Raw genomic sequence first — 16,819 nt, forward strand, 5'->3', positions numbered from 1 at the left:
GACAGTCTTGCTCTGTCGCCCAGGCTGGAGTACAGTGGCACAATCATGGCTCACTGCAGCCTCAACCTTCCGGGTTCAAGTGATCCTCCCTCCTCAGCTTCCTGGGTAGCGGGGACTACATGCCACCATGCCCAGCCAATTGTTTATTTTTTGTAGAGACAGTGTCTCACTATGTTGCCCAGGCTGGTCTCATACTCCTGGGCTTAAGCGATCCTCTTGCCTCTACCTCCTAAAGTGGTGGGATTACAACGTGAGATACCATGTCCAGTTCTGTAACTAATTTCTAACATTAACTTTCCACAAGTACGTGACTAGTGACTTATTTAGTCATTACCTGTAGTAGGTAAAACTGTAGTAGGTAAAAGTATGAACTTGGGTGTCAGACAGACCTGGGTTAGAGAATGTGAGGTCACTTATAGTGGGACCTTGGGTAAGGCACTTAATCATTCCTAGCCTCCCAGTCCTACATGTTTACAGAGTTGTTTCGAGAATTAAATGCTATGAAATGTGTTTAGCACATGCTTGCTGTATACCAAGCACTCAATATGAGTTAGCTGCTGTTGTTCAAAATTCTTCACTATTTGCTGTTATGAACTTTGTATTAGGCTGTTTTGTTTGCTATAAAGGAATATCTGAGGCTGAGTAATTAATAAAGAAAAGAGGTTTATTTGGCTCTCAGTTCTGCAGGCTGTACAAGAAGCATAGTGCCAGCATCTGCTTCTGGTGAGGCCTCAGGAAGCTTACAATCATGGCGGAAAGCAAAGGAGAAGCAGGCGTGTCACCTGGTAAGAAAGGGAGCGAGAGAGATGCCAGCTCTTTTAAACACCCAGATCTCGCATGAACTAATAGAGTGAGCACTCACAGATTATTGTTGGGGGGCTACCAAGCCATTCATGAGGAATCTGCCCCCATGACCCAGACACCTCCCACCAGGCCTCACCTCCAACACTGGCGATCACATTTCAGCATGAGATTTGGAGGGGACAAATATCCAAACCAGATCAACCATCATTGTACAATGAGCCTTTTCCTTAATTCACATTACTGGGTTTGATTGCCAGAGGTGGAATAACAGGATCTCTGAGAGTATGACTCTTCTTTTTAAATAGCTGTCCAAAAGAGAGATAATTTTGATGAGTTATTCTCTGAAAGGGGTCGTCTGTGATCCTAGGACTTTGAAGCAGATGAATGACGTGCTGAGATCTGTGTTATAAAAAGATCCTTCTGGCGGCAGTGTGGCCTAAAGTGGGACAGAGGGAGACTAGAGGCTGTTGTGAAGATTCAGCAGAGGCTTTGCCCAAATTAATGACCATGGAATGGATGCTAGGCCAAAGCAGTGCCTGGACCACATTACAGAAGTGGAATTGACAGGACTTGAGGAGAGGATGTGGTGAAAGTGAAACAAGGAGGTGTACAAAATGGGTCACTTGGTAGATGGTGGTGTTATTATCTAGGATGGGGAATCAGAAGTTTTGAAGGCAGGGAGGAGGGTAGGAGAGATTAAGGAGTAAAGGTTTGAGCCTACATATTCAAATGTATAGGCTGATAAGATTTATAAAAGGAAGGGTTTGGAAAAACAAGTTTGCACCTTGAGCATGAAATGTCAACTATTGATCCAAGGTAACTGAAGTCATAAGGCCAGGGAGAACTTTTCCTTGATAAGAATCAAGGACAGGCTGGGTGCAGTGGCCCATACCTATATCCCAGCACTCTGGGAGGCCAAGGCGGGTGGATTGCTTGAGTCCAGGAGTTTGAGACCAACTGGGCAACACAGCAAAATTCCATCTCCACTAAAAATTAAAAAATGGCCAGGCGAGGTGGCTCATGCCTGTAATCACAGCACTTTGGAAGACCAAGATGGGTGGATCATTTAAGGTCAGGAGTTTCAGACCAGCCTGACCAATGTACTGAAACCCCTCTGTAATAAAAATACAGAACAGTTAGCCAGGCGTGGTGGTGCACGCCTGTAACCCCAACTACTCCAGAGGCTGAGGCAGGAGAATTGCTTGAACCCGGAGGGTGGAGGTTGCAGTGAGCTGAGATTGCACCACTGCACTCCAGCCTGGGTGACAGAGCGAGACTCCGTCTAAAAAAAATAAAAGTAAATTAAAAAAAAAAAAAAAAGTAGCTGAGCGCAGTGACACACACCTGTAATCCCAGCTACTCAGGAGGCTAAGGTGGGAGAATCACCTGAGCCTGGGAGGTCAAGACTGTAGTGAGCCTCACCACTGCACTCCAGCCTGGGCAACCAGAGTGAGACCCTGTCTTAAAACAAAAACAAAACAAGAATCAAGGTCAGGACTGGCTTCATGTGTGTGTGATGCATTCAGTCTCACAGGGCCCCAGGCTTGGATGGGCTCTGCCTTTGGTTTTATGCTCTGCTGTCACCATCAGGAAATTCTTTTTTTTTTTTTTTTTTTTTTTTGAGATGGAGTCTTGCTCTGTCCCCCAGGCTGGAGTGCAGTGGCGCGATCTCAGCTCACTGCAAGCTCCGCCTCCTGGGTTTACGCCATTCTCCTGCCTCAGCCTCCCGAGTAGCTGGGACTACAGGCGCCCGCCACCTCGCCCGGCTAGTTTTTTGTGTTTTTAGTAGAGACGGGGTTTCACCGTGTTAGCCAGGATGGTCTCGATCTCCTGACCTTGTGATCCGCCCGTCTCGGCCTCCCAAAGTGCTGGGATTACAGGCTTGAGCCACCGCGCCCGGCAGGAAATTCTTAATAATTATTGAACTAGAGACCCTACGTTTTCACATGCACATAATTTGCCCTGCAAATTATGTAGCAAGTCCTGGGGAAAACAACAGAACTGTAGGAAATACAACTTTAAAAGTGTGTCAAGCCTGCAGTGGTGAGATGGCACCATTGGGCCACCACTAGTTAGGATGTCTTGGCTGCAAGTGACAGAAGCTGAGCTGCCCTTGTGCATGGAATTGGAGGTCCTGTGGCAGGACCTTGGGAGCATCTCAGTCCCCCTCTCCTGGTCTGTTTCTGTGTCACTCTGGGCTGAATGGCTCTGGGACACACAGCCTGCTGGACATCTGGGAGTAATAGAGACAATTGCTTCCAGAAGAACTGATGAGAATGTTCTCAGAAAGCCCAGCAGATGTTTTTTTTTTCCTTTGCCTTGTTATGAATTATGTCTCATGCTCATTCCTAAACCAATGAGTGGCAAGGAGTCTGGTTACCCTTAGACCTGGAGCTGAGAGTGAGTTGACCAGGAGTCCTTCAGAACAGGAGTCCTTCGGAAAGGAGGAAGGCGGATGGGTGCTGAGCAGGTAGCCAGCAATATGCGAGCCTGAGCCAGGTGTGTGATGTCTACCAGCTGCCCCCTTAAGTTTCCAATCCACAGCTCTTTCTAACCAACTTCAACCCTTTAAAAATATGTTTTCAAATGAATGTTTCAAATTGAATGTTTTTAGATGCACTTTTTATTTATTTAGCTAGTTTAGTTAGTTAGTTAGTTTTTGAGACAGGGTCTTGCTCTGTTACCCAGGCTGGAGTGCAGTGGCTTAATCATAGCTCACTGTAGCCTTGACCTCCTGGGTTCAAGCAGTCCGCCTACTTAGCTTTCCCAGTAGCTGGGACTACAGGTGCCTGCCACCACATCTGGCTAATTTTAAAATTTTTGTAGGGAGCGGATTTCACCACGTTGCCAAGGCTGGTCTCAAACTCCTAGGCTCATGCAATCCTCCCACCTCAGCCTCCTAAAGTGCTGGGATTGCAGGTGTGACAGGGTTGTATGTGACAGCAGTTCGATTTTTTAATTTTTTTTTTTCTCTTTGATATGTGTATTAGTCCATTCTTACATTGCTATTAGGAAATACCTGGCTGGACACAGTGGCTCATGTCTGTAATCCCAGCATTTTGGGAGGCCGAGGCAGACAGCTCATCTGAGGTCAGGTCCTGGTCAACATGGTGAAACCCCGTATCTACTAAAAATACAAAAATTAGCTGGGTGTGGTGGCAGGCGCCTATAATCCTGGCTACTTGGGAGGCTGAGGCAGGAGAATTGCTTGAACCTGGGAGGCAGAGGTTGCAGTGAGCTGAGATCATGCCACTGCACTCCAGCCTGGGCAATAGAGTAAGACTCTGTCTCAAAAAAAGAAAGAAAGAAAGAAAGAAGCTGAAGGCCGGATGAGGTGGCTCATGCCTATAATTCTAGCACTTTGGGAGGCTAAGGCAGGTGGATGGCCTGAGCTCAGGAGTTCAAGACCAGCCTGGGCAACATGGCAAAACCCCAGCTCTACCAAAAGTACAAAAAATTAGACAGACATAGTTGGTAGTGTGTGCCTATGTTCCCAGCTACTCAGGTGACTGAGGTGGAAGGATCGCTTGAGCCTGGGAAGTGGAGGTTGCAGTGAGCCAATATCATGCCCCTGCACTCCAACCTGGGTGACAGAGTGAGACCCTATGTCAAAAAACAAAAAACAAAAAACAAACAAAAAAAAACAAACCTGAGATGAGATAATTTAGAAAGAAAAGAGTTTTAATTGGCTCACAGTTCCACAGGCTGTATAAGAAGCATGGCACTAGTGTCTGCTCTGCCTCAGAGGAGGGGACACTTACACTCACGGTGGAAGGCAAACAGGGAGCAGAGCAGGCATGTTACATGGGCAGAATAGGAGCAAGAGAGAAAACAAGGGGAGATTCTCCACACTTTTATTTATTTATTTATTTATTTTTGAGACAGGGTCTCTGTCACCCAGGCTGGAGTGCAGTGGTGCAATTTCTGCTCACTGCAGCCTCTGTCTCCCTGGCTCAAGTGATTCTCATGTCTCTGGTTCAAGTGATTCTCATGTCTCAGCCTCTGGAGTAACTGGAATTATAGTGTGTGCCACCACACCTGACTACTTTTTTTTTGTCTTTTTAGTAGAGACGGGGTTTTGCCATGTTGCCCAGGCTGGTCTTGAACTCCTGAGCTCAAGCGATCCACCCACTTGGGCCTCCTGAAGTGCTGGGATTACAAGCATGAGCCACCATGACCGGCCATGACACAATTTTTTTTTTTTTTTTTTTTTGAGACAGAGCCTTGCTCTGCCGCCCAGGCTGGAGTGCAGTGGTGCAACCTTGGCTCACTGCAAGCCCCGCCTCCTGGGTTCATGCCATTCTCTGGGCTCAGCCTCCCCTAATAGCTGGGACTACAGGCTCCTGCCACCACGCCTGGCTAATTTTTTGTATTCTTAGTAGAGATGGGGTTTCACCACGTTAGCCAGGATGGTCTTGATCTCCTGACCTCGTGATCTGCCCACCTTGGGCTCCCAAAGTGCTGGGATTACAGGTGTGAACCACTGCGCCCGGCCCGTGACACACTTTTAAACAATCAGATCTTGTGAGAAGAGGATACCACCAAGTAGATGATACTAAACCAATCACTTGCCCCCAGGCCTCACCCTCAACATTGGAGATTACCATTTGACAAGAGTTTTGGGTGGGAACACAGATCCAAACTATTATATCAATACATATTTAACACATATACTTTGCAATACATGTACTTTAAAGAAAATTTGGAAAATACCTGGCTGAGCAGGGTGGCTCATGCCTGTAATCTCAGCACTTTGGGAGGCCGAGGCTGATGGATCAATTGAGGCCAGGAGTTTGAGACAAGCCTGGCCAACATGGCAAAACCCTGTCTCTCCTAAATATACAAACATTAGTCGGGCATAGTGGTATGTGCGTGTAATCCCAGCTACTCGGGAGACTGAGGCATAAGAATCGCTTGAACCCAGGAGATGGAGGTTGCAGTGAACCGAGATGGTGCCACTGCACTCCAGCCTGTGTGACAGAGCAAAATCCTGCCTGTCTCAAAAAAATAAAAATAAAGAAAATTAAAGAAAATTTGGAAAATACTCCCAAAATTCAGTTTTAAAAAAAGTCATCTCTAGTCATCTAAAGTGGGTCATTTTTTTCTTGCTGGAATGTGTGCCATCCAGTTCCCCTCCTGGGGGGCAACAAATGTTAAAGTAGTCTTCTAGAAATATATATGTATATATATTCTCTACCCATTCATATAATTGTGGTTCACATTTTCGTGGATTTTTTTTCAGTGCCTTTGATGTGTATATGTTTCAGATTGTTGTCATCACGTAGTACATCAAATTTTATACTCTGCTTTTTTCTTGCCCTTTTCCTTTAATGTTGTATCATGACATTTTCTCCTGTTGTTCTATAGTCTTTAAAAACGAATTTTCAGTGGCTGCATAATACTTGGTTTAGTTTCTCAAAAAAAAGTTTAACTTCTGATTATAAAGATATTAATTACTCTTTAAAGAAACTTGGGGCTGGGCGTGGTGGCTCACGCCTGTAATCCCAACACTTTGGGAGGCTGAGGCAGGAGGATCACTTGAGGTCAGGAGTTCAAGACCAGCCTGGCCAGCATGGTGAAACTCATCTCTACTACAAATACAAAAATTAGCCGGGCATGGTGATGCATACCTGTAATCAATCCCAGCTACTCTGGAGGGTGAAGCACTTGAACCTGGTAGGCAGAGGTTGCAGTGAGCTGAGATGGTGCCAGTGCACTCCAGCCTGGGCAACAGAGTGAGACCCTGTCTCAAAAAAATAAAAAATAAAAATAAAAATAAATAAAGAGAACTTGGAAGTAAGATAATGCCGTATTCATCTACTTCAAGATGAATATTTTTTCAAATGTTCACATCTCTAAAATTGGGATGCTTCTTACAATAGCTGTCAGCCAGGTTACCTTCACTTAGTTGTCACTATCTATATGAGTAAACTGGATCATGGCAGTTCATTATGAGGTAAGTGCATTGCTGGTACTGTATTTGTTGAGTTCAATTGTTTTAAAAATATTTTCAAAAAGATAGTGTGATTTAGCACTGAAAAGAAAAGCTTTCATGAACACAGGCACAGAAACAGGACAGTGAAGAGTAAATTTCATACTAGTGAAGCAAATATTTGTTGTTGGAGGAAGGACTGGAATTTCCTAATTCTGTGTCGAGCAACCAAACTCTTCATAGCCCGAGAAAGGAAGGTACCACCTACCCTCAACTTGGTAAGCCTGGGTCATTTTTTTTTTTTTTTTTTTTTTTTTTTGCTGGAATACATGCAAATAGATTGTGTATCATGGGCATTTGCAGAATAAGTATTGATGTCTTGAAAGAAAACTCCAGAAACAGTAGTAGAGGACTCTAAGAATTGCCACATTACCATTGTTTTAGAAGACACAGAGGATGATATTGTGTAGACATCAATGACTCAGTGTTGGGCTCTGAATGGGAAGAAACTTTAGGAATACCTGAACAAACCAGTTTATTTATTTCACTTGTTTTTCCTTTGTTTTTTTTTTTTTTTTTGGATGCATGAATGATACTTAAAAAGAAACACACAAAGCTATGTCTAAGCCTAAAAGAATTCTTTTGATAAGAGTAATTTTAATTTTTTAATTTTTTGAAACAGAGTCTCACTGTGTCACACAGGAGCAATCTCGGCTCACTGCAACCTCCGCCTTCCGGGGCTAAAGCAATTCTTTCCCCCCCCCCCCCCACAGGAAGAAAAAATACTTCTTATTTAATGACCAAGTACACACACATTCACACACACACATATGTACATACAACTAAAAAAATTTATTTTGCTCTTTATCATGTGGGATGCATTGTGAAATGTTCTACATTCTTTCATTTAAAGAAAAATGCTGGTCACGTTTTAGTAAAAATATTTCACAAATCACTAATATGTTACAATGCATAACTGCTCTAGAGCATTAACAATGCTAAGCTATAATTATAGGAAAATAGATATTGGTACTCCTTCTTAGAATTAGCCCATGTGGTATTTTAGGTACTCAACTCAGAGAAAAAAAAAATGTAACATAGCCTTGTTACCATGTATCCAGCCTGGACATGGTACATGTTTCAATGAGCTTAAATCACCTACCTTCCTAGGCCCAAGATCTGAGGGAATGATTTGCAACTATGTAACAGGACCCTTTGTCTGTACTATACATTTTATATTTCTTTTTGTACATTGTTTCACTTGTTCCTCACAAGGACCCTGTGAGGTAGGGAGGGGAAAATATCAGCTACACTTTATAGATAATGAAGTTAAGATTCAGAGAGGTTAAGTGACTTTCTCAGTTACCTATACCTAGTACAAGGCAAAGACAAAATAGTAACTATTAACTTTTAGGTTGGAGGCCCTTTTCTCTAAACCACATAGCTTCTGAGAGTATAATCTAACCCAAAATATTTTTACTGCTTCATCCTCATTTTCTTATTGTTAATTCAACTTTTTACAGAATACCATAAAAGACCTAATTCTAAATTCATCATGCTAAATTTATGCTTCTCTATCTGTGTAAACTTATGGCCACAGAACACACTTTTTTTGGAAAGCACTGTCACTTTGGCTCTAAAAGAACATAAGCAATACAAAAAGCCCCAGAGGCCAAGGAAATTGAAGAGAAGTCAGAAGAAGGGATATCAAATGGAATGTATTAATGGATTTTACTCCCTTTAAGCTTGTACTTTTGTGAGAGGGTTCAATGGAGAGCTTTAATGCAAATGAGACTTGAAGCTTTTGAAGAAGATCTAAGTCTTGATGAGGTTATTCAAACTCAGATCTTGAATGCATAATGATGATAGGCCATGGTCTTCAAAAACATTGTACTTGATGCTCTTCCACAGTGCTAGAATTGGAATGCCACAATACATATTGATTCATGTTTTTGTCCATTAATGGTCTGTGGGTTTCTTTAAATGAAGTCCATTTTAGAGTCCATAGATATCAGTGTTCTGCAAAACTGTTGGGGATTGGAGGCTCCCAAAAGACCCCAGACACTCCGCCCTGCCCATGGCATCACCCTGTAAAGCGATTCTTGTGCCTCAGCCTCCTGAATAGCTGGTTATAGCCACGTGCCACCACGCCCAGCTAAGTTTTGTATTTTTAGTAGAGACAAGGTTTCACAGTGTTGGCCAAGCTGGTCTCGAGCTCCTGACCTCAAGTGATCTGCCTACCTCAGCCTCCCAAAGTGCTAGGATTACAGGTGTGAACCACTGTACACAGTCTAATAAAAGTAATTTTTAAGTAAAATTAAAGTTTATGTGCAAAGAAAGCATTTGGTGTTAGCTTATTTGCCAGCATGTTCCCCACCCCCCCCAATTGTATGTAAAGTAAAATTGTGTCTTACAAAGGATGGAGTCTTGGAGTTGATGGAACACAGTTAAGAAATAACTGGGTATGTAGCATGGTTTGCTTAACTCTTCTCTACTAATATTCAATACTTTAACTTACTTTCTCTTTTTTGGAACTTCTCAACTTTTATCATTGTTACTTGTAATAGTAATTACTATATAAACTTAACCTACTTAATCCTTTACAATAAATAAAATATTTATACATTTAATGATTTGATAATAAATTCCTATGGTTCAAAAGGTGCAAAGGATATACAGGGAAAAGTCTCCCGCCCAAGACTGTCCCTAGCCATCCAATTCCCCTCCTGGAGGGGCAACCAGTGTCGAAGTATTCTTCTAGAAATATATATATATTCTACTTATTCCTCTCCCTTTTTATAATACTAATTGTGGCATTCTCTATACCACTATTGTCATGATATTTACTAGTTGCTCTTGCTTACATTATATACATTAAAAACTTACATGCAAAATTTGTAGCCACACAATAGTGCCGGCAAGTTGGCAGGCAAGTATGATTACAGCTTAACAGATAATTATACTGAGGCCCAAAGAGGTGAAAGTGATTTCCTCAGTGATGGAGCTCGGACTCAGACCTGAGTCTTCTAACCCTGTGAGGTGAACACAGGAATTCGATGTGTGAGTGGACTAGTTTCTTTCAAGTCACACCATTCTTCCTTGAAATGCCAGTTAGCATTCAAAACTCCTGGGTGCTGGTTGGAGTCTATCAATGGGAATCCACACACGGCCTTTCAGGGATCATTAAGTGTGGGTGTAACTGTTGATCACACCTCTAAAGGGGCCATGGATTCTGCATACTGGCAGTGCAAAAGCATAGAGGTGTGGGAAAACCTTGTGAGGTAGAGGGAATTGGTCTGTACTGCTGGCTTTTCCTGCCCCTGGCTCTTCATGTAACCTCTTCAGGATTTGCCTTAGTGGTTCTATCATAGAGCTCATTTATCCATGCAGTATCGCAACGAATGTAAACAATTCCCCTGCACCATGATAGTGGAGGTGCTGAGGGGCACATAGCAGAGAGGTAAGCAAAAAGGAAATGTTCCACAGAGATTTCTGTAGCTCTTGCATTTCCGAGCCTGTCCTCGGTCCCCTTGCATGACCTCAGTTGTTCCCAAGTTAAATTCTTTTTTGACCACTCCTAATGCTGCTTCCTGAGTGCTTTCCAAGTATAATTCATTTTACTTATGAGGAAATGGGTTCAGATATATTAGATACTATTAGAATTGGCCAGTGGTATACTGGTAGATGTTTAAAGATCAACCCTCGGGGAGAAAACATGGCCCTGATTTGTAGCATTTGTTGGCTTCTGTGATGTTAATACTTCCATCTTGGCTGATTAAATTTGAAGTGAAGGGGATAAATGCAGGATGGCCAGAGGTGGTTACTGAAATGATCAGCGTGTCCAGAGACATATGGTGAAATCAGGAGAGTTTGTGTAGATAGGACAGTGTTTGGCTTAATTCAGAGATGGTTTCCCATAAAGGGAATCTAGTTGTGGTATAATCCCCGATCCCCACTGGTGCAGTGTTAGACTTTGGCTCAAGTGCCAAAGTCTCCACATTCAGAGCCCTAGGACTTACCACATAACCAGTGGTGACTGGGGTGATTGGGATGGTGGTTGGGGAGGCAAAGTAGAGAGATGAGCGCTTCCTTGGTGCTAACTGCTTCCATACATTAATTCATTAGCCTAGTAGTAAAACCTGGCACCTATCCTTCTCCCAGAACTCTCTTCTGGTCTGCTTTCCTTCCGTATCCTCAGCACCTGGGGGCCTAGGGATGTCTTCTACCTGAGGAGGTGGGAGGCTAGGCTTGGAGGTAAGGCAGAGCTACGTGTGACTGACTTCTTGCCTGCCCTCTTCCAGCTGTGTACCTTGAGTAGGTAACTTCATCTCTTTACAATTCAATTTCCTAATGTATAAAATGGAAATGATCATACCTACTTCTCTGGTATCTTTACAGCAGGGAGTAGACTTCTATGACCCATCTTGTCTCTAACCCACTCCTGAGGCCTAGGAGCCTCCTACCACCAGGAGAATTCCTTCCAGCTACCAAGATTGGTGTGTAAAGGCAGAATCCCCAACATACAGCCACTCTGACCCACTATCTCATGTTCTAGGAATTAACCGACTTGCAGAGGGATCCTCCTGCCCAGTGTTCCGCGGGACCTGTGGGTGATGACTGTAAGTATTTTGGGGGGCTTCAGGTTGTAGGAGGATTGTAATTAAGATCCCCAAATTTAGGCCGGGTGTGGTGGCTCATGCCTGTAATCCTAGCACTTTGGGAAGCCAAGGTGGGTGGATTACCTAAGGTCAGGAGTTTGAAACTAGACTGGCTAACATGGCGAAACCCTGTCTCTACTAAAAGTACAAAAATTAGCTGGGCATGCTGGCATGCGCCTGTAATCCTAGCTACTTGGGAGGCTGAGGCAGGAGAATCGCTTGAACCCGGGAGGCAGAGGTTACAGTGAGCCGAGATCGTGCCACTGCACTCCAGCCTGGGCAACAGACTCCATCTAAAAAACAAACAAACAAACAAAACCAAACAACCAAATTATCAGCCAAGCAGTATTTAAGAAAACCAGTTAGTTATTTTCCCTTCATTTGCTTGTGAATGGCTTTTTCGTTTGAGGTCTAGGCCATGAGTTCACAGCAGCTTGGCTGGTCAGGTTATACTCAAAGTAGAACCTGCATTGCCTCTCATGTCCTATAGTCACCGCTTCCCTCTTCTGGTGCAAGAGAAAGCCAGCTTGGCCTGAGGAGTCACATCAGCTGCTGGAAAGTGCCCTTGGTCAAGTCAAACTTGGGTGCTGGTGTAAATATTGTTGGAGTTGGTCTAGAGGACCTGGTGCTGCTGCAGCTCCTGGGAGCAGAGCAGGACAGCCGAGGAGGGGCAGGGCAGGGTAGGGCAGTGGCCACTTGCCTCTGCCAAGGGGAAGGGCAATCCCTATTATTTTCTCCCACTTCCGCTCTTCCCTGGGGGAGACTGAAGGAGCAGTTCTGGGCAGCTTCTCGGGAGAGAGAGGGAGAAGCAGCACTACCTATTCTAGGCCTCTGCCGTCCCTCACAGGTGGTAGCCGAGGCTGAGCTGCCTAGCACTAGGGTTTCCAGGTCTGTCCTCTGCCCACTCACCTTGCCTCCACTTTGCGGGCTTCTTGGGCTCTGGAACACCAATCCTTCCCTGTGAGGCTTCAGTAACTGCAGCCACAGGAAAGTAGGTGGGGAGGGGAGATACTATGTGTTCAAGGAGAGTGGTGTCAGAGGTACATATACCAAAGAATCAAAAACAGACTGAGACAGAATGTGTATACCAATGTTCACAGCACCACTATTCATGATTTTCAGAAGCTGGTAACAACCCAAGTGCCCATCAGTGGAAAATAGATAAACAAAATATGGTTCTGATATACATTACAACATGAAAACCTGCGAAGTGAAATAAGCCAGAAAGAAAATAATGAATATATGATTCCACTTACATGAAATATCTAGATTAGGCAAATTCATAGAGACAGGTGGTAGATAAGAGATTACCTGAGGCTGACGGGAGGGAAAATGGGAGAAATATTGTCTCATGGGTACAGAATTTGTTGGGGGTGATGGAAAGTTTTAGAAATGGATGGGGGGATGGTTCTACAGCATCATGAAGGCATACGATGCCACAGAATTGTACACTTAAAAGTTGTTTAAATTGCGTATTTTATTATATATTTTTTACTACAATAAAACAAAAAGAAATTTCACAAAGCTGGAAAAAAAGAGGGCATGCCAACATATGTGTGCCTGCATGTCCTGGGAGGGGACTGAGCTTAGAGGAGCCAGGGGTAGGCAGATGGAGCCACTGAAAATGGAGGACTCTAAAGTCTTTACGTGGGAGTTTAAATCTCGTTTTTGGAACAGAGCAGAAATGTTTCCCAGCTGCCTATGCAGAGTGTGAGAAACAAGAACGACTCTGCTCCACTGTCTCCTGGTACCTGCTCATCACTCTGCTTCTCACTAATCAGCGATTACCTCATGTTGTCCTCACAAGCACCCCAGGTCTCTATAGCATGCTTCCCCTCTTACCTGTCACTTAAGACAATATCAGATTAAACTGGGGTTGCTGTAAACTTGAACTAGTTCTTATTTAGCCTTAGCTGTCTAGAGGCAGCTCCTTGATGCTCAGCTCAGCTCAGACTTACCTTGCACCAGAGCTCAGGCTAAGAGAGGCTAGCGTCAAGGCCAGCCACCACAGTCAGAGCTCAGTGGGTGGAAGCTAGCCTTTGGGGCCATTTCACACCCGCCTCGTGGGCTCACAGCCATTTCCAGCATCCCTCCTCTATATCTTTTCTCATCCTCTTGCTTTTGGGGCCTTCTCTTCTGACTCTGCCCTCAAGCCCTGCTTAGTGTCCCAGCAGCCCTCAGAGTTAAAGTGAACAAGACCAGAGGATTCTAACCTGTTCTAAAATATATTATCAAAAACACTTTTATTTAATAAAGAATTCCATTCACATTAACATTGGGCAAAGATATATCTACTTTCAACTAATGATTAGCATGAATTGGAAGAAAAACAGTCAAAGCAAAAAAAAAAAAAGTGATATTTTCATTAACTCAGGCAGCCTTATTATAGGTAAAGGTGTTCTGTTCACCACCATTTCTTCGAAATATTGAAAAGCGCTCATGGGCCACCCTGACTACTTTTGAACACCTCTAGGGGCTTAGGAAACTTCTGTTTTAGTCCCTGCACTTGTGCTCCCACCCCAAACCTTGGTGCTTTCCTGGGCCTCCTGTTGGGTAGAGCCTGTGGGATACTTAAACAGGTGACAGGAAGCCCAGGACAGGACCAGGTCTGAAACTTTGGGCTAATTCCATATCCACTATGAATCCATATGAGACAGAATTCTCTTGAGAATAACAGGCCCTTCAGATGATCCCAGCAACCCATTCCTGTGGGTGAGTAGGCATTTTCCACAAAGGCCCTAGAGTCAATATCCCTGGGACCATTTGTATGACTTGGGAACCTTGAATGTGAGTGTTTGGGCCACACTAGGCTAGCCTTGCTGAAACACAGGAGCTGTTCTGGGAATGGGTAGAGCGGTGAAAGTCACCTGAGATGCTGGAAAGGGTGTAGGGTATGATGTGCAGCAAGAAGAGGCTCTAAACTCCCGCCAAATGGTGGCGACCTGGAAGGGAAGCATGAGAGGGGTTCATCGTGACCTTGTTACTGAGTGCCCAGAGCACAGGGCACTGCCCAGGGGGTGGGCAGGAGAGGGCTCAGATGGAGGCAGCACCCGTGAGGCTCCAGGGCCATGGGCAGTTGGCTCCTGAGAGAGACTCTTTGAAGAGGGCTTCAGAATAAATCAGGGGAAGAACCAAGGAATAGAAGGGTTTATACAGAGCGGTAAGGAAAATGGCTGAAAGCTAGCCAAGGCTTCAATTCTGTGCAAAGAACTGACTGAATTGTAGTCACTGGCATTTGTGTAGTAAAGAATTTAATCTTGGCTAAGCACAGTGTCTCACGTCTGTAATCCCAGCACTTTGGGAGGCTGAGGCTAGCAGATTTCTTGAGCCCAGCCTGGGCAACATAGTGAAACCCCATCTCTACAAAACAACAGCAACATAAAGAATTTAATCTTGGCCGGGCGCGGTGGCTCAAGCCTGTAATCCCAGCACTTTGGGAGGCCGAGACGGGCAGATCACGAGGTCAGGAGATCGAGACCATCCTGGCTAACATGGTGAAACCCAGTCTCTACTAAAAAATGCAAAAAAAAACTAGCCGGGCGAGGTGGCGGGCGCCTGTAGTCCCAGCTACTCGGGAGGCTGAGGCAGGAGAATGGCGTAAACCCGGGAGGCGGAGCTTGCTGTGAGCTGAGATCCGGCCACTGCACTCCAGCCTGGGCGACAGAGCGAGACTCCGTCTCAAAAAAAAAAAAAAAAAAAAAAAAAATTTAATCTTGTCTCCAAAAGATCTGGCCATCATCCTTAACACGTAGGGGGTGATCTCTAAGATATCATACCTGATAGGAATGTCTTTGTTTGGCTGGAAGCTTTGATGCACACCAACAATGTGATTTAGGGTGAGGAATGGCCACACCAAGTAGACCAACCATGTGATTTAAGGTGAGAGCCTAGCCTGGGCAACATAGCAAGACCCCATCTCTACAAAAATGAAAAAAGTAAAAAAATTAGCCAGATGTGGTGGCACATACCTGTTGTCCCAGCTCTTCAGGAGGTTGAGGCAGGATAGCTTGAACTCAGGAGTTTGAGACTGCAGTGAGCTATAATCATGCCACTGCCCACCAGCCTGGGTGGCAAAGTGAGACCATCTCAAAAAAATAAAAAAATAAGGTGGGGACTTGGATCATGCCTGGAGGAGCCGGAGACTGGAGCCTGAGATCAGCCCTATGGGCATTCACATCAGTCAGTCATGCTCTCAGGGTAGAGCCCCAATAAGAATTCTAAATACAGAGGCTCCAGTGAGCATCCCTGATTGGGTACTCTGTGTGTGTTGCTGTACAGCAATGCCAGGAGAGTAACACATCCCGACTCCACGGAGAGAGAATGGAAGCTCTGCGTTTGGACCCTCCTGATGTTAACTTATGCTGTTTCCCTGGGATAACCGGCAATCTTGAGCACACCCGCTTTCAGTGAGCTCTGGGAGCCCTAGGCAGTTACCGCATCTTGGGTGGTTTGGGGAACCCCAGTCTTGCAGTTGGTGTCAGAAGTGAGTGCATCTCGTGTGGACAGTGCCCTGTAATTTAGCAGTGCATTTTCAGTAGAATAGACATGTTTCTTGGGGGGTCTCTTACATGCCCATCTCTCTTTTGTCTTGTAGTGTTCCACTGGCAGGCCACCATCATGGGCCCGGTAGGTAGTAGCTGCTGAGCACACCACTCCAGTTTTGCTTCTTGCACTTTGGGCTTAGCACATGCACTGATCTCTTCCTGTGTCTCATCATTCCAGAATGACAGTCCTTACCAAGGAGGTGTTTTCTTCCTGACCATCCACTTTCCTACGGATTACCCGTTCAAGCCCCCAAAGGTGAGGTGCCCCTCACAACTCCCCTGATGTTTGGATGAAGGACAGCATGTGACGAGGGGCCCTTCAAGTCAGGTATAGGTAAAAAGAGCTGTACATGGGGCTTCTCTGAGGGCCCACCGCTCCACCCTGTGGTGACAGCCTCCCAGGACTTTAACCACTGGACTTTGGGAATTAGCACCTGTTGTGACCAAGGGTCAGTGGGGTGAGCCGGTGCTGGCCTTCTTACTGAGGCCACAGTTTGAGTGCTTTTCCTTGTGACTGTAGCTGAGTCTGGTCATGTCTCCAGGCTCTGGCTCCCTTCTCTGCGGTCCCTTAGAGTTAGGACAGGGGTTCTCTGCTGGGGTGATTTTGCTATTGCCCCAGGGACATTTGGGCAACATCTTGGGATATTTTGGGTTATCAAAACTGTGGTGAGGGGGTACTGCTGGTATCTAGTGGGCAAAGGCCAGGCTATCCCAGGGATTCCCTACAGTGCCTAGAACAGCCTCCCTTCCCATGACAGAGAATGATCAGCCCCAAGTGTCAATAGTGCCAAGGTGAACACACCCTGGTTTAGGACTGGTGAGTCACACCTTCACTTTCCTTTATTAAGTTAAAAGAATAGCAAACCTCCTTTGCCCTTTAT

General features: G+C 45.0%; 1 protein-coding gene across 2 annotated transcripts in view; it reads left to right on the plus strand.

Annotated features, from left to right (window-relative positions):
* Positions 1-693: 693 nt before the first annotated feature.
* The window catches only part of UBE2D4 (ubiquitin-conjugating enzyme E2D 4 (putative)), a 28,385-nt gene continuing 12,259 nt past the window's right edge, over positions 694-16,819 (plus strand). The window contains exons 1-4 of one of the 2 annotated variants that reach the window (XM_011983223.1): positions 694-785; positions 11,292-11,355; positions 15,989-16,020; positions 16,117-16,194. In XM_011983223.1, coding sequence (XP_011838613.1) covers positions 16,012-16,020; positions 16,117-16,194 — 87 coding nt within the window. In that variant the 5' untranslated portion in view covers positions 694-785; positions 11,292-11,355; positions 15,989-16,011. Of the gene's footprint in view, positions 786-11,291; positions 11,356-15,988; positions 16,021-16,116; positions 16,195-16,819 lie in introns of those variants that run through there. The other variant, XM_011983225.1, reaches the window with a different exon arrangement.

Source organism: Mandrillus leucophaeus, unplaced genomic scaffold, assembly GCF_000951045.1.
Source record: "Mandrillus leucophaeus isolate KB7577 unplaced genomic scaffold, Mleu.le_1.0 Scaffold248, whole genome shotgun sequence".
Taxonomy (NCBI): domain Eukaryota; kingdom Metazoa; phylum Chordata; class Mammalia; order Primates; family Cercopithecidae; genus Mandrillus; species Mandrillus leucophaeus.